General features: G+C 48.0%; 1 protein-coding gene across 2 annotated transcripts in view; it reads left to right on the plus strand.

The window, feature by feature from the left end:
• The window catches only part of FLT3 (fms related receptor tyrosine kinase 3), an 84,272-nt gene extending 67,392 nt beyond the window's left edge, over nt 1-16,880 (plus strand). For both annotated transcript variants that reach the window (XM_051834117.2, XM_017337503.3), the window contains 6 exons: nt 743-870; nt 2,220-2,342; nt 7,378-7,489; nt 7,828-7,927; nt 8,200-8,305; nt 16,306-16,880. In XM_051834117.2, coding sequence (XP_051690077.1) covers nt 743-870; nt 2,220-2,342; nt 7,378-7,489; nt 7,828-7,927; nt 8,200-8,305; nt 16,306-16,428 — 692 coding nt within the window. In that variant the 3' untranslated portion in view covers nt 16,429-16,880. The remainder of the gene's footprint in view (nt 1-742; nt 871-2,219; nt 2,343-7,377; nt 7,490-7,827; nt 7,928-8,199; nt 8,306-16,305) is intronic.
• The last annotated feature ends 786 nt before the right edge of the window (nt 16,881-17,666 follow it).

The raw sequence follows: 17,666 nt of genomic DNA on the forward strand, positions 1-17,666 counted from the left end.
AGGGCAGAGAGCTGGAACCCCAGCAGAATAACTGATGGAGGAGCTGGCGCTTAGCTTAGCAGCTGGGAGTTGCGCCCCACAGTGGAGTGCCTGGTTGGGTTCCTGACTGCAGCTTCCTAATGTGGGCCCTGGGAGGCAGCAGGTAATGGCTCAGGTCACTGGGCTTCTGCCACCCACACGGCAGAGCTGGGCCGAATTCCCTGCTCGTAGCTTCCGTTCCAACCCAGCCTTAGGTGTTGTGGGCATTTGGGGAGTGAACAGGTAATTGGGAGCTCTCTGCCCGTCTACCTCTCTAAAAAATTAAAAAAAATTTTTTTTAAAAATAACTGGCTAACTTCAAGTTATTCCAGGTTACCTTTTTCGTAAGGATTAAAGTGGAGGAAGCTTTGCGACAGTGCGGCTGGAAACTGACCCATTTGGGAAATTTGGTTATTATCTTTCCTGATGCCTTGGAAGGTCAGATGGCTTAGTTTCATCTTGGTGATATGGAACTTTAGCAGAAGTGACACCATTTTGGTTGGATCTGCTGAGCCTAGGGCAGGAGCTTGGTCCGAACCAACGGCCTCCCACACATGTTATTTAACACAGCCCTCCCACACATGTTATTTAACACAGCCCTCCCACACATGTTATTTAACACAGCTAACTCTTTGGTCTGAGGCTCTAATAACCTTCTCGTGGACACTGAATAGGGTCACTTCTTAGCGTTTCGGCAACAATGAAGCCTGGCTCTATTTTATAGATGAAATTGAATACGAAAATCAAAAAAGGCTGGAGGAGGAGGAGGACTTGAATGTGCTCACATTTGAAGATCTTCTTTGCTTTGCATATCAAGTTGCCAAAGGAATGGAATTTCTGGAATTTAAGTCGGTAAGCACCTCTTAAAGAAAAATAAACTGACGAAAAATAAACTGGATAGATAATTTTGAAAAAGAGAGTAGCTTGTATTTTCTCTTGGTTGTTTTGATTACATCTGTTTAAGTCTTTCTTGCTGTTGGAACCTCAGCTTTTGACTAATTGTAGCAGACAGGCCCACGAGCCCTTTTTAGAAAAGTGCCAGCCCTTCCTGGCTGTCCTACATGCCCTGGCAAATCCAGGGCAAAAACCCAGGGTAAGAAGTCCTTGCAAATGACCACTCACTATGCAATACAGCATTGCCACTCCTGCATTGGACAGATGCTCAGGTTGTGCACTGCACGTGGGGATTGACCCAAGGGCTGACCTGGATCTGCTGCACTTGTGGAGCCAGCCACTTGGCCATCTTTGATTCTGAAATAAGAGATTGGGGTGATGGGGTTGGTTCCCAGGCTTGGATGCAAAGGCCCAGGGAGGGGAGAGTGCAGAGAGAGAGATTGCAACCCTTGGGAAAGAGACGCGCGGGGAGCCCCAGAGCAACAGGAGGAAACAGGAGCCAGTCGGGCAGAGTTCACTGAGGAATGACCTGAGCCAGGGGTGGGGGCTGGCCAAAGACTCAAATCAGAGGTCAAATCAGACTGAGGCTGGAGTGTCGCCAGGCTGGTCATACAGGGCGGGGCCTGAGCAGTCTGGACCGACAGGTGGAAGGGGGATGAGGTGGGCTGCAGGGGCTGGCGGTAGAAAGCCCGAGGAGCCAATGCCGGTGGGGCAGGGCAGCTGTGGGCGCTGTGGGTCTGTTTGGATGCCTTTGCCTCTCTGTGGTGAGGACCGAAGGGCGTCCCTCAGACCTTTGCCACCAATGTCGGGTTCCTCGGATGTTCCCCCTGTCGCAAGCCAGGACCCTTGGGTTCATGGGACCCCTCTCAGTTCAGAGACTCCCGCTAATGCCAAACCCATTTTGAGTCTCCCCTCCCCGCTGAGTATTTCCTTGGATGTTCCCTCCTTTTGCTTCCTAAAGCAATTTGACAGCCCATTAAAGGCGTGGGTCTTAAGGCTCACCCCAAGCACGGCAGGGACAGCCTGAGAAACCCCCAGTGGGGGCTCCAGGAGGCTCCTGGTTGTGTCTCTTCCTTCTAGTGAGTTAGGACCCGGACTGGGTTTGGTTTTCCTTTTGAGAGCCTCTCCCCTAGGTTGCTCGGGCCACAGCCCAGATGGTGAAGACCTATGGCACGTGTCAGGGTGACTGCTCAGAGCCCAGCCACGGGAAGAGACCACCTGCCCTCTGGAACCTGCCCTGTGGGTGGAAGACGGTCCTGGGTGATGGAATCCAACAGCAAATAACACTGCCATCTCCCTCTCTGCAGTGTGTGCACAGGGACCTGGCGGCCCGGAACGTGCTTGTCACCCACGGCAAGCTGGTGAAGATCTGTGATTTTGGATTGGCGCGCGACATCATGAGCGATTCCAACTATGTCGTGCGGGGCAACGTGAGCCTGCCTCTCCTTCTGCATGCATGCACTGCTCCTTTGCGTTTTTGTCGTGATTCTTGTCTGATCCTTCGTGTTTTTGTTGTGATTGTGGTCAATGCCGGCACTCACGGTAGCATCTTTGATACATGGAGAAGTCCAACAAGCCCTCACAGCCATTTGCTTAGGTGTCTCTGCAGTTTGGGGGATGCTCCACCTCCAGCCAAAGCTGAGCAATGAAGCATCACCATCAATCCTTGGGCTAACTGGGAAGGCAGATGGACTGGGGACATTTGCATATGATCTCCATATGAAAAAAAAAACTCATTTGTTACATTCCTTTCAGTTTGCTGAGTTGTAAGCTGAGTTATGTCTCCAATGATCAGAAACCAGAGTTACAATACAGCATTAAGAGGCTTCCAGCCCACATGTTAAATATTAAACATGCAATGGAAAAGGCACAAATGGGGCAAGCTCTGTGGCCCAGCAGTTGAGCCAGCCACTCGGGATGCCTGCATCTGTTATTGGAGTGTTAGGGCTTCAGTCCTGCCTCAGTCGCAGTCCAGCTTCCTGCTAATGCTCATCTTGGGAGGCAGCAGGTGGTGGCTCAAGTACTCCCTCCCACCCACGTGGGAGACTCAGATGGAGTTCAGGCTCCTGGCTTCAGCCGGCTATGGCTGTAGCTGTTGTGGCTGTTTGGGAAGTGAACCAGCCAATGGAAGATATGATCTCTCTCTCTCTCTCTCTCTGCCTTTCAAGTAAATTTAAAAATTAAATAAATCTAAAAGAATTTTAAAAGGCACAATACATACATATTATTGAATATTCACCAGTCAATCACTGTTTACACAGGGGACTTACAACGTGACTGAATCTACTTGTTAGGAAACAAACCCCAAAGACAGATGTATTCTTTTCTTCTTTTTATTTAATGCCAATTTTTATTTTATTTTTTCCCTGAGATACCTTTTATTTAATGAGTACAAATTTCATAAGTACAACTTTAGGAATATAGTGATTCTTCCCACCATACCTGCCCTTCTACCCCCACTCCCACCCCCCCCTCTCATTCCCAGTCCCATTCTCCATTAACATTCATTTTCAGTTAACTTTATACACAGAAGACCAACTCTATATTAAGTAAAGATTTCAACAGTTGCAAACACATGCACACACACACAAAAAAACACTGAGAACAAGTTTTACAGTTAATTCTCATAAAACAACCTCACTGAGGACAGAAGTCTTGCATAGGAAGTAAGTGCCCAGTGACTTCTGTTGTTAATTTAACCATTAACACTCTTATGTATGATGTCAGTGATCATCTGAGGCTCTTGACATGAGCTGCCTAGGCTGTGAAAGCTTTTTGAACCCACAATCTCCATCGGTATTTAGACAAGGTCATAAGCAAAGTGGGAGTTCTCTCCTCTCTTCAGAGAAAAGTACCTCCTTCTTTGATGGTCCCTTCTTTCCACTGGAGTCTCACTCACAGAGATCATTCATGTAGGACATTTTTGCCACAGTGTCTTGGCTTTCCTTGCCTGAAATGCTCTCATGGGTTTTTCAGCCAGACCAGAATGCCTTAAGGGCTGATTCTGAGATCAGAGTGCTATTTAAAGCAATTGTCATTCTATGAGTCTGCTGTGTGGACTGCTTCCCATGTTGGAGCATTCTCTCTTTTTAAATTCTATCTATTTTCATTTCTAGACACTTGATCATATTTATATGATCCCTTTAACATTTAATTCTATCTATATGTTCACTTTAACACTTAATATGATCACTTTAACAATTAAGATGGCATTTTTACCATGAAGCTTAATGGGATTTGGGGTCCCATGACAAGTTTGTAAACATACCCTTAGAAGTAAATCCATAGGAATGTATGCAGAACTATACAGCTTTACAATTACAAACTTCTTCCTCCCTCTCTTATTCCTATTATTATTTTTTTACTGAGATCTATTTTCAATTGACTTTATACACATATGATTTACTTTGTTAAGAGTTCAACAAATAGTATGAAAAAGAAAAAAAAAACAGATGTATTATTTTCGAAAGAACTGTGAAAACTCTTAGATGATGGAATTGTGTAATTGAAAAAGTGTGGATGTTAAGAATTACAACAGCAGGGGGCGATGTTTGGCATAGGGCTCAGCCATTCCTCGGGATGCCTGTAGCCATATTGGAGTCTCAGGGTTTCAGTGTTGAACTCCCATCTACACTCTCAATTCCAGTTTCCTATTAATATGGCTCGAGTACTTGGATCCCTGCCACCCTTGTGGGAGACCTGGATTAGATTCCCACCTCCTGGCTTCAGCTTGGCCCAGCCCTGGCCATTGTGAGCATTTTGGAGTGAACCAATGAATGGCAGATCTCTCTCTCTTTCCCTCTAGCCCTTGCTATGTCTGCCTTTCAAATAAATGAAACAATGATTTAAAGAAAAAAAAGCTTTAGCACATCTGGATTTAAGCCCTTAATCCATTTCTTTTTGGTTATTCGTTTCTGGAATTTCTCTGCATTACTATCCCTGGTTGTGAAACAGTAACAACAAATGCAGATGCTGTGCTTACTGTGTATGTTTACATATATTCATTCATTTAGTCCCCAGAGTAACTACTTTGTGAGTGAGAAAACCAAAGCACAAAAAAGCAGCGTGGCAGGTGGATTTGAACGTGAATAGTCTGAGCCTATCCACTAGGATAGAGTTTCCCATGAGGGCTCTGCACTCAGGTCCCAGCACTGGTGAGGGGGAAAACCAACGTGGAAGCACCGTGTCCAGGGTAGAAGTTTCTTTTCTTTCTTTCTTTTTTTTTTTTTTTAAAGATTTATTTATTTATTTGAGAGGTAGAGTTACAGTGAGAAGGAGAGACAGAAAGGTCTTCCATCCACTGGTTTACTCCCAAATGGCCGCAACGGCAAGAGCTGAGCTGATGCGAAGCCGGGGCCTCCTGTGGGTCTCCCATGCAGGTGCAGGGCCCAAGCACTTGGGCCATCTTCTACTGCTTTCCCAGGCTGTCGCTCCCCCTCTTTGCGGAGGAACGACACTGGACCCTGTGCTGTTCTTTTGTCTGCTCGGCCCTTCCCGGGTTTGCTGCTGGTACTTCCCGGGTTGGCTGCCGACCCCTCCACCTCCGTGGAGGGGCGGCTCCCCCTGCCACTTTCCCCGCTTCCGTGGAGGAGCGGCACACCACCGGCCGGCTCTCTTGAGGGCTGCTCAGGTGTTCCTTCAGATGTTCCCGGTGCATGTTGTCTCTCTCTTCCTTTATAGTCCTCTTCCACCAATCCCAACTCTGCTACCCACACACCGAGCACGCTGCTCTCCTCCAATCAGAAGCAGGATCAGCTCCTGCAGCTCATCAGTCAAATTGGCGAGAGGCAGCTGCATAGAGGTTGTTTGGGCTCTCTCTCAGCGCCATATTGTGGGAGAGCAGATGCATAGAATAAGTCTTAATTCCAGTAACTTAGTCTAGTCTCAGTTGCTCCCCACACCAGGCCATAGAAGAGAGCTGGATCGGAAGTGGAGCAGCCAGGACTAGAACTGGCACCCATATGGGATGCCGGTGCCACAGGCAGAGGATTAACCCACCATGCCACAGTGTCGGCCCTCAGGGTAGAAGTTTCAATACTGTGAAAAATCAAATTACACTGTCTCTTCACAGGAATCCAATAATCATCTCCAGTCACTACAGCTGAAGACATAAATATGATGACTGTTCAGATCTGATTATGCAGTTTCTCCTGCCAGCTGGCTGTCTCTCTTTTGAGAAGGCCAATTCCATTTAGAGCCTCAATCAACTCCTTTGAGTAATCAAATCAACCAGACTAACCTGCCTGATTCAATTACTCATCATGTCGTGTGGGACTTAAGAGTTTTGCCTTTCTTGATTTATTAATTTATTTGAAAGGCAGAGTTAGAGAGAGAGAGAGAGAATCTTTCATCTGCTGGTTTATTGCCCAGCAATGGCCAGGGCTGGGCTGATCGGAAGCCAGGAGCTCCATCCAGTTCTTTTTTGTTTGTTTGTTGTTGGTGGTTTTTTTTTTTTTTTTTTTTTTTTTTTTTTTTTTTTTTTTTTGACAGGCAGAGTGGATAGTAAGAGAGAGAGAGAGACAGAGAGAAAGGTCTTCCTTTGCCGTTGGTTCACCCTCCAATGGCTGCCGCGGCCAGCGCGCTGCGGCCCATGCACCACGCTGATCCGAAGGCAGGAGCCAGGTGCTTCTCCTGGTCTCCCATGGGGTGTAGGGCCCAAGCACTTGGGCCATCCTCCACTGCCTTCCCGGGCCACAGCAGAGAGCTGGCCTGGAAGAGGGGCAACCGGGACAGAATCCGGCGCCCCGACTGGGACTAGAACCCGGTGTGCCGGTGCCGGCGCCACTAGGCGGAGGATTAGCCTGTTGAGCCACAGCGCCGGCCCCTGAGAAGAGCTTTTAAAAAAGGTTCTGCTGGCCGGCGCCGTGGCTCAATAGGCTAATCCTCCACCTAGCGGCGCCAGCATACTGGGTTCTAGTCCCGGTTGGGGCGCCGGATTCTGTCTCGGTTGCCCCTCTTCCAGGCCAGCTCTCTGCTGTGGCCCGGGAAGGCAGTGGAGGATGGCCCAAGTGCTTGGGCCCTGCACCCCATGGGAGACCAGGAGAAGCACCTGGCTCCTGCCTTCAGATCAGCGCGGTGCGCCGGCCACAGCGTGGCAGCCATTGGAGGGTGAACCAACGGCAAAGGAAGACCTTTCTCTCTGTCTCTCTCTCTCACTATCCACTCTGCCTGTCAAAAAAAATAAATTAATTAATTAAAAAAAAAAAAGGTTCTGCTGATTCACCAGGACCCATTTAGCCCCAAGCAGCCACTTGGCTGCTCCGTAAAGGCAGTGGGTACCCCCAGCACAAGATGAGTTTGGAAGAAATGTGTACTTTCGGGCCATTGCCAGTGGCAAACCATCCCGCTTGAGAAATGCAATTTTCCCTCGGAGGCGTGCAGGGTGGCCTTGGGAAGACAGTGCATTTTGTCTCACCACCAAGATTTATGTCTTGTTCTCCACCTGCTCTCGCCTGGTTCCCGTAGGCGCGTCTGCCCATCAAATGGATGGCTCCAGAGAGCTTGTTTGAAGGCATCTACACCATTAAGAGTGACGTCTGGTCCTACGGAATACTGCTCTGGGAAATCTTTTCCCTTGGTACGTGCCCCGGCTGGCCTCCTGGGCTCTGGGTTTCACACTCTTGGCTCTTTTGGTGCCCGCCCCCAATCTCCACCTCCTAAGTCAGAGAGTGGGTGAACCAATGGCTCCTTGCTCTTAGTTCTGCGGCACCATCTGCCACTCCGTGTTTTCCTTGTCCCTGTCCATAGGTCTGTCTGCTCTGCTGCTCTCCAGCCTGCTTGGGAGCAGGAGCCATGTGTTTTTTTCCCAGTTGCTGCCTCCCTGCCAAGCAGGGACTGGCACCTGCGGACTCTCCATTGCTATTTGTTGACTGAATGCACACACAAGCGAATGTCATGTCACTCCGTTTTCCCCAGGTGTGAATCCTTACCCTGGAATTCCGGTGGACGCCAACTTCTATAAACTCATTCAGAGTGGATTTAAGATGGATCAGCCTTTTTATGCCACAGAAGAAATGTGAGTTGGATTCACACCGTTGCTGATACCACAGCTTTCCTCTCCGTCTCTCCAATGCTTGATACAAACCGTACCAACCCCTTCATGCCGTGATGCATTCCTGCTCGTCTGCCAGTCCCTCCTTTCTGAGTTCAAAACACAGTAGAGTCCTTGCCACAAACCAAATGTGCCGTAAGCCACTAACTCGGCAGCCACTAACTCAGGTTGGTGGGGAAGGGTCCCTTTTGCTTCGCCCACGCTTCCTCACCTTGGCCTTGCTCTGTGACTTACAGATACTTCATCATGCAGTCCTGCTGGGCTTTCGACTCCAGGAAACGGCCGTCCTTCCCGAACCTGACTTCGTTTTTAGGATGTCAGCTGGCAGACGCGGAGGAAGCGGTATGTAGCAGCCAGGACTCCGTAGGGCATCATTGTAAAGGAAACCCGCCACTTCAAACGCTCACTGCTTCCTAGGAACTCAATGCACAAAGTGGCTTTTCTCAGCACGATTTGTTCTGGGTGCACTCCGAAAGCTGTGTGGTGTGAGGTGTTTAAATATGATAAGTGTTTGCAGAAACAATACTTTCCTTAAGATGTCAGCCAGTTGGGTGATAAATGAAAAGCTCCTGGGGCAGGTGCTTGGAACAGCAGTCCACTTGCAGGCCAGCGCCATGGTGCAATAGGTTAATCTTCCGCCTGAGGCACTGACATCCCATAAGGATGTTGGTTCAAGTCCTGGCTGCTCCTATTCCGATCCAGCTCTCTGCTGTGGCCTGGGAAAGTGGTAGAAGATGGCCCAAGTACTTGAGCCCCTGCCCCAGCATGGGAGATCTGAGGAAGCTCCTGGCTCCTGGCTTTGGATTGGCATAGTTCCAGCCATTGTGGCCATTTAGGGAGTGAATCAGCAGATAGAAGACCTTTCTCTCTGTCTCTCCCTCTCTCTGTAACTCTGCCTCTCAAATAAATAAATAAAATCTTAAAGAAAAAAAATGCTGCTTGCAACACCCATTTCACATATCAAAGTGTGGGGTTTGAGTCCTGGTTCATCTTCTAATTCCAGCTTCTTTCTAATATTGCAGACAAGTAGTAAGCTCAAGTGCTTGGATTCCTGCCACCCACATGGGGCGCCCAGTCCAGCCTGGCTCTGGTTGTAAACTAGCAGCTGGGAGATCTCTTTCTCTACCTATCTCTGGTTCTCTGCTTTCCAAAAAAGTAAAAAAAGAAATGAATACAAATTTAAAAGCTCTTAAGTGTCCACTTACATAAAACTTAATTCCTGGCTTTCAAATGCCACTGACCTGTCCTCATTCAACATGAGGCATAATTATGGAATAATCATGCAGCTCAATCATGTAATGTAGAGTGAGAGCATCCACGCATATCAGCCCTGCCACTCCACCTCCTAACAGCTGTGCCCATTATTACCAGTGGCTTTACTTCTCTGGGCCTCAGTTTTCCTATCTGTAAAATGGGCTGTCTAGCTAGATTAAACCATAAGCCTTAGGATCCTGGAATTACTTTGCTGAGTCTTTGCAACCCACACCACCTGGAGTAGTGAAGAGAGCCATCTCCAGATGAAGTGGGCAAAGCATGGAATCTTAAATTCCCAATGTCAAATATGGGCTCCATTGTTTACTTTATTTAGTTATTTATTTGGATGTCAGAATTACAGAGAAAGAAGTGGGGGGAGAGAGAGAGAGAGGGTTTCCATCTGCTGGCTCACTCTCCAATTGGCCGCAACAGCTGGAGCTGTGCTGATCTGAAGCCAGGAGCCAGGAGCTTCCTCCAGGTCTTCCTTCTACCCACCTGGCCAGCCCATCCTTCTTCCCTCCCTCCCTCCCTCCCTCCCTCCCTTCCTTCCTTTCTTTCTTTTAAAGATTTATGTATTTATTTGAAGGCAGAGTTACAGAGAGGCAAAGGCAGAAGAGAGAGAGAGAGAGAGAGAGAGAGGTCTTCCATCTGCTGGTTCACTCCCCAGATGGCCACAACAGCCAGAGCTGGGCCTATCTGAAGCCAGGAGCAAGGAGCCTCCTCTGGGTCTCCCATGCAGGTGCAGGGGCACAAGGACTTGGGCCATCTTCTACTGCTTTCCCAGGCCACAGCAGAGAACTGGATCAGAAGTGGAGCAGCTAGGTCTCGAACTAGCGCTCATATGGGATGCTGGCACTGCAGGCAGCAGCTTTACCTGCTGCTACGCCACAGCACCGGCTCCCATCATTTACTTCTCATATGACTTGATTAAGTCACTTAGTCTTTACATGTGTATTGAGGGGAGTGTCCCAGAGTTCTCACCTGGAACATGGAATTAACAAATCTTACTTCATGGATTGAATAAGAGGATGTGTGCAATGTTTTTAAAAAGGTCATGGAAAATGTGCAGAGTTCAACAGTTTTTGCACCAAAGTAAACTTATCTTTAAAAAAAAAAGCAATTGTCTTTACTTATTTGAGAGGCAAAGAGACAGAGAGAACTATCCACTGGTTCACTCCTCAGATACCTACAGTGGCTGGGGCTGGGTCAGGGTCCAGCTGGGTGATGGGAACTCCATCCAGATCTCCCTCATGGGTGACAGGACCATCACCTGCTGCCTCCCCAGGTCTGCATTAGCAGGAAGCTGGCATCAGAGCAGGCAGTGGAACCCGGGAACTCTAATGTGGGACACAGGTGCCCCGTCCCCAACCTTTTCTTTTAATTCCACTTTCCAGGAACTTTTTGAAGTACCTTTGTATATAAAAATACTTGGTACCTTCTGGGAACTTAATATTTGTTTAATAAAATATTCAATATACCTTTTAGCCTATAAATGGATTGTCCTCTTGTTTAAGATTTGTTTTACTTATTTGTAAGTCAGAGAATTAGAGACAGAAAGAGAAAGAGACCCTCCATCGCTGGTTCACTCCCCAGATGGCTGCAATGGCCAGGGCTTGGGCCATGCTGAAGCCAGGAGCCAGGAACTGCATCTGGAGTTACACTGTAGCCCAGCTGCTTGGGCCTGGCACATTAGCAAGGGGTGGATCAGAAGTGGACTTGAAGTGGCCCTCTGATGGGATGCCTGTGTTGCAGGCTGCTTAACGCACTTCTCAATGGGAACTGCTGCTCCCCTCTGTCCTTTTTTCTAAATTAAGACTCCATTTTCAATGCTATATTTTCTTTCTGATATGCATAGCTGGCGCATGTCCATTCTTTCTGTTCTGATTGTTTGTAACCACATATAGAAACTCCTGTCAAGGAGTTAAGCCAAAGGATGGTAAGGAGATGGAGAATTCCAAGGGTGCTTCTAGGCAGCTGGGCAGATGACCTATAAATCGCTCATGACACTCTAGGGCAAAGTAGAAGAAGGGCTGTAGAAAGAGACAAGAAGTGAATTGGTGGAGTAGGGAGAAAGGATGGGTTGGTGTTTACTTGTTGAGTAGTTGGGCATGGGAGAAGGAGTAGTCGCATTTTCACGGCTGGAGAAGGATGGTAAGCAGAATGCCCCAGCAGAATGAGTAACAGCCTTAAAGGTTCAAAGCTGAGAAAGCGAAGTGGAGAGTAAGTGGCTGTGGCTACACACGGGTGGCTGGGGGACTATGCGGGAAGACACGACTGCACAGGTGCTGTAACCAGGGAGGCAGATCCACCACTGCTGCGGAGTCCTTGGCCTTGATGGGTCCCCACACCCATCAGATGCCCAAATCCCCCTCCCTGAGTGCAGGGGGTCCGAGAGGCACTGGGAAATGTTGTGAGACTCCCTGTCGGTGGATGGCGGATCAGCTGGGGGAGTCTATGCTGGCGGAAGGGGCAGTGCACCAGCTTCTCCCAGTCCTTCCTCTCTGCTTCCTAGCCCTCTGTCCTGGACGGTTCTTCCCCCCACGAGTATCAGGGCCACAGGCAGCACACAGAGGAAACAGAAGCTGCTTCATGTGAGTTAAAAGATGACAGCTCTTTGGATGAACAATTGACGTAGCAATGAAGACGTAGCTTGGGGCAGCTACAATCCATATTGGAGTACATAGGATTGAGTTCCACCTCTACTTCCGATCCAATTTCCTGATAATGGGTATCCTGGGAGGCAGCAGATGATGACTCAAGTAGTGGGGTCCTAGCCACCCACGTGAGCCACCTGGGCGGAGTTCTCAGCTCCTGGCTGTGCCTGGCCCCTCCCACAGCTGTTCTGGGCACTTGGGGGAAATGAACCAGCAGATGGGAGATCTCTTTCTCTCTCTCTCTCTACCTTTCACAAAAATGGGTTACGCAAACTTATAACTCTAATTTATTAGAAAACAAGTGACTAAACTTTCAATTCAAGAAGCTACAGGGGGAAAGAAGCAGAGGGAGAGGGGAGGGAAATGGACAAAGCAGAAGGGAGGGATCAGAGATAACTGGAATTAGTGAAGCAGAGGACACAGTGGCAAAGCAGATCAGGGAACCAGAGTTGTCTCTTGGAACTCGTAATGGCTTGGCTAATACTCTGCTGATGCGTTACCCAGAACAACTCCTTTAATCTCACCTCAATCCCATGCAGTGGGCCTCCTGGTAAATGAGATGTAGAGCGGTTAAGTAACTTACCTAAGGTAACACAGGAAGTGTTGGATGTAGGACTTAAGCACAGCAGTCTGGCTTTAGTCTGCTTTATGTCTGTCTTTCTTTCTTTCTTTCTTTCTTTCTCTTTTTTTTTAAATATAGAGGCTGAGAGGCAGAGAGAGAGAGAGAGAGAGAGAGAGAGAGAGAGAAAATTCCCATCTGCCAGCTCATTCCTGGCCCTGGTGGAAGCCAGGAACTTGGTCTCGCTCTCCTGTGTGCTTATCAGAGACCCGGTTACTTGAGCCATCACCACTGCCTCCCAGGGCCTGGGATAGCAGGAGCTGGAGTGGGGAGCTGGAATCGACTGTCTAACCAGGCCCTCTGTCATGGGGCACTCTGATGAGGGCTTTTTGGGGGGGGCACTCTGATGAGGGTTTTTTTTGCGGGGCACTCTGATGAGGGTTTTTTTTGGGGGGGCACTCTGATGGGGTGTTTTTTTTTTAAGATTTGTTTATTTTGAAAGTCAGAGTTACACATAGAGAAAAGGAGAAATAGAGAGAGATCTTCCTTCCACTGGTTCGCTCCCCAAATGCTCACAAGCAGGACTTGAACGGGCTCCCATGTGGGATGTGGGCGCTGCAGACGGCAGCTTAACCGGCTGCGCCACAGCACCGGCCCTGATGAGAGTCTTAACTGGCTCGTTAACCACTAGGCAAAATGCCCGCCCTTATGCTATATGTTAATGTTGTATATGAACAGACTACACAAATAGACTAGTAATTATCTTTGATGTTAACAGTTAAGAAAAATGAGAAAGCACAATTAAATAACATTCAGAATATGAAGGAGAACATAAGAGTAGAGGGACCATTTTTTTTAAGATTTATTTATTTGAAAGTCAGAGTTACTCAGAGATAGGAGAGGCAGAGAGAGAGAGAGAGAGAGAGAGAGAGAGAGGTCTTTCATCTGATGGTTCACTCTCCAATTGGCCACAATGGCTGGAGCTGCAACAATCTGAAACCAGCAGCCAGAAGCTTCCTCCGGGTCTCCCATGTGGGTGCAGGGGCCCAAGGCCTTGGGTCATCTTCTACTGCTTTCCCAGGCCATAGTAGAGACCTGGATTGGAAGTGGAGCAGCTGGGTCTCGAACCGGCATCCATATGGGATGCCAGCACTTCAGGGCAGGGCGTTAACCCCACTGAGCCACAGCGCAGGCCCCAGGACCATTTTTTAAAAGCTATAAGCAGTATCAGCACCATGGCATAGCGGGTAAAACTGCTGCCTGCAGTGCCATCATCCCATATGGGCGCCAGTTCGAGTCCTGGCTGCTCCACTTCCAATCTCTCTGCTATGGCCTGGGAAGCCAATAGAAGATGGCCCAATGCTTGGGCCCCTGCACCCGCGTGGAAGATCCAGAAGAAGCTCCTGGCTCCTGGCTTCAGATTGGCACAGCTTCGGCCATTGTGGCCAACTGGGGAGTGAACCAGAGGATTGAAGAGTCTCTCTCTCTCTCTCTCTCTCTCTCTCTCTCTCTCTCTCTCTTTCTGCCTCTCCTCTCTCTGTGTAACTCTGACTTTCAAATAAATAAATAAATCTTTAAAAAAAAAAAGCCTCTAGACTGTGGTCTGGATGCCTGGCAGTGTAGGCATGGATTCAGGTTATGCTGCGTTACAGGATTCATTGGGTGGCGGGAAATCCAGTGCTGGAGACGCTTGTTTTTGTTTGTTTGTTTTAAGATGTGTTTATTTATTTATTTGAAAGTCAGAGTTACATAGAGAGAGAAGGAAAGGCAGAGAGAGAGAGAGGTCTTCCATCTGCTGGCTCACTCCCCAGTTGGTCTCAACAGCTGGCGCTGTGCAGATCTGAAGCTGGGAGCCAGGAGCTTCTTCCGGTATCCCATGTGGGTGTAGGGTCCCAAGGACTTGGGCCATCTTCTACTGCTTTCCCAGGCATATTAGCAGGTAGCCGGATCGGAAGTGGAGCAGCCAGGACTTGAACTGGCACCCATAATGGGATGCCGGCACTGCAGGTGGCGGCTTTACCCACTATGCCATAGCACCAGCCCTGAGATGCATGTTTGGATTCAACAGGTTTGATAGGTCATTACCAAGGGCACACGTGTCCGTAGATGTCCATCCTTAAAGGGGCCAGGCAAAGCTGACTTTGTGTCTCAGGACCAGGTTCTAAATGGATACATTTTGGCTCATAAGGATATTTCTTTCTAGAAAGAAAAATTAGGAGTAGGCAACAGCCCAGTCAAACAGAAAGAAATGAGCAGTTGCAAAGTGTGGAGGGAGGAAGAGAGTCTGTGAAGTTTAAATATAGAGCAAGAGGGTGGACATTTGGCTCAGTGGTTAGGATGCCACTCAGTATGCCCACATTCCATATCATTGTGCTTGGCTTTGAGTTCTGGCTCTGCTGCGAAGGTGGGTCTCTGCCACCTACAAGGAGACCTGGGCTGACTTCTCTGATCCCAGACATTTGGGGTTGAACTGGGTGAGACCTTGTGCTCTCTCTCTCTCTCTCTCTCTCTGCCTTTCAAATAAAATAAATAAATATTTTAAAAATATATAGACAAAGATGCTAGATTTTGTTTATAGTAAAATGTATGCAGTTAAGGAGCTTGTTAGCCACAGAGATGTGCAAGGTTCTGCTACCCCTCATGGGAAGGCCCTGAGGTAAGTCCTGTTTCCAGACACATCAGAGAAGAAATAAGTAAGCTCTCCAATTTATGATGGGTCACCTTTTTTTTTTTTTTTGACTTCACAATGACCCAAAACATATCCATCCAACCACTCTGTTTTCCATTTTCAATTCAGTGTTCAGTAAATTACATGACATATATTTAACACTATTATGAAATGGGCGAGGTATGAGATGATTTGCTAAGCTGTAAGCTATCGCCTGTGTTCTTAGCATGTTTCAGGTAGGCGAGGCTAAGCTATGATGTTGAGTAGGTTAGCGGTATAATCAATGTATTTTGGACTTAACAATATTTTCAGCTTCGGGTAGGTTGGTGTGTGTGGAGGTACCCGGTTTCAGTTGAGGAGTTTCTACAACCTCCCTGCAAGGCAACCTGGTCATGTGCATTGCAATTCCACTTCCTCCCTTTAAGCCACGTGTGCACTTCCAGTGCTCATGTTACATACCAACCTATCCACCTACCCAAAGGCTATTGATGGGACATCAGTGCTGTGCGACCATGGGCCACCAATGATACGTGGCCATGCTTAGTGGGTAATAACAATGTGTGGCACATATAACATACGAATAATATAACAACAATAAATTGGTAATTTAAAAGTAAGGTTCTAAATAATACACAACCTGAGCCTACTGATGCACAATTGTGAGCACTTAGCAAGCTGTCCACAATGGCAATTCCAGTCATTTTTAGCCTTGTTCTTTGTATCTTTCTGTATTGTTTCAATTATCTATGTGTGTGTGTGCAAACTTCATAATTAGGGGGAAAAAAGTAAAGCTAGTTTTATTTTTTAAAAGATTTGAAAAGCCCCTAAACTCCCAAGGGAACATTCGAGAACCATTCTCCCCCCCTCCCATCATGAGCTGCACAACGAACACATCTCTTTATGGGGTCTTTTCTCTCTGAGGTTTTTTCTGCCTGGCTTTCAAAATTCGAGAGTGCCTTTTTATTCCCCTAAGAGTAGAAGCAATAGCGAAAGAAAATACTTGATTGTGACTGAATTTCCCCAGTGATAAAAGGACCCAGATGGCTTTGTTAATGACTCTGGAATGCTCTCCAAGTCCTAAGCGTAGAGGAGTGATGCCCCTCCACATGAAACTATCCACTCCGTTGGGATCCTTTGCAGGAGAGGCAGATACAGGTGTGTCTACGTCAGATGGAGCTCAGTGTTTCTCTCTCTCACCCATATTCAGATGTACCAGAACATGGATGGCCACGCTCCAGAACGTTCTTCCGGCTACCAAAACAGGCGATCTTTTGGCAGAGAGATGGGTTCAGAGCTACCCTCGCCACAGGCTCCCGCTGGAGACTCATAGAGAAACCTGTTCGTCTGAAGGACTTCCCCTGTCCACCTATCTTATGCAGGCTATAGATGACCAAGACAAGGTTACTTTCATCACTAAAAGAAAAATATATTATCAACTGCTGCTTTGCCAGACTTTTCTCTAGAAGCTCTCTGCATTTACTCTTGTTTTCAAAGGGACTTTTGTAAAATCGAAGCATCTGGTGCCCGAGGCAGGCAGAGCCGCTAACTAACTCTCCCGGAGCACCTGCCTACATCCCAAGGCCGTCTCTGGCTGGCTTGAGTGAAAGTCGCATCCCCGGAGTATACTATATTCTTGTAAATACTTCCACCAAAAGCATTTTGCTAAGGAGAAGCTAATATGATTTTTTAAAAAATCCATGTTTTAAAATACTATGTAACTTTTTCAGCTATTTAGTGATATATTTTATGGATGGAAATAAAATTTCTAATGTAGAAAACGTTTGTTAGTGAATTATGAACTTGGTTTATTTCGGGCCGGAAGGAACTGGATGTACAAGCTTTTCCTACGGAGAAGGCTCGTTCTTGCATTAGATCCGCGGTAGCTCTGTTTCCACTGTGTGCTCTTGGTCCCCCTGTCCTCTGAAGCTGGGCACCCTGCATCCCGCAGGCTGGAAACGGCACTTGTCCTCATGCCCTGAGGGGCCAGGAGCCTTTTCTTTGCCTTTGACTGCCTGCCGAGTGTAGGTTACAGAGGAGGGCTCTGGGGGCGTTTGTCAGGACTGGGGTTCACTCCCCAGCCTTTCTCAGCTTTGTGACCTAGGCCAACGCTGCGGCCAGAACGTGTCCCCAGGGGGCAGTGCTGTGGTGCACTCTGCTTCTAATGCCAGCATCCCGTATCCAGGCGCCAGTTCAAGTTCTGGTTGCTTTGCTTCTGATCCAGCTCCCTACCAATGCACCTGGGAAAGCAGAAGATGGCTCAGGTACTTGGGCCCCTGCCACCCATCCATGTGGGAGACCTGGATGGAGCTCCTGGCTCCTGGCTTTGGTCTGGCCCAGCCCTGGCCCTGGCCCCAGCCGAGGAGGCCATTGGGAAATGAACCAGAGGATAGAACATACCTCTTTCTTCTCTCTCACTTTCTGTCTTCTCTCTGTCACTCTACCTTTCAAATAAATAAAATAAATCTTAAAAAAAAAAAAGTGCCCCCGAAAGTTCCCTTGTAAACTGAATCAGCTCTGAGAGGTGACCAGACCACATGAGGGCGCCGCCCTTCGGGACACATCCTGTTG

The sequence above is a fragment of the Oryctolagus cuniculus genome, chromosome 9 (assembly GCF_964237555.1).
Source record: "Oryctolagus cuniculus chromosome 9, mOryCun1.1, whole genome shotgun sequence".
NCBI classification, from domain to species: Eukaryota; Metazoa; Chordata; class Mammalia; order Lagomorpha; family Leporidae; genus Oryctolagus; species Oryctolagus cuniculus.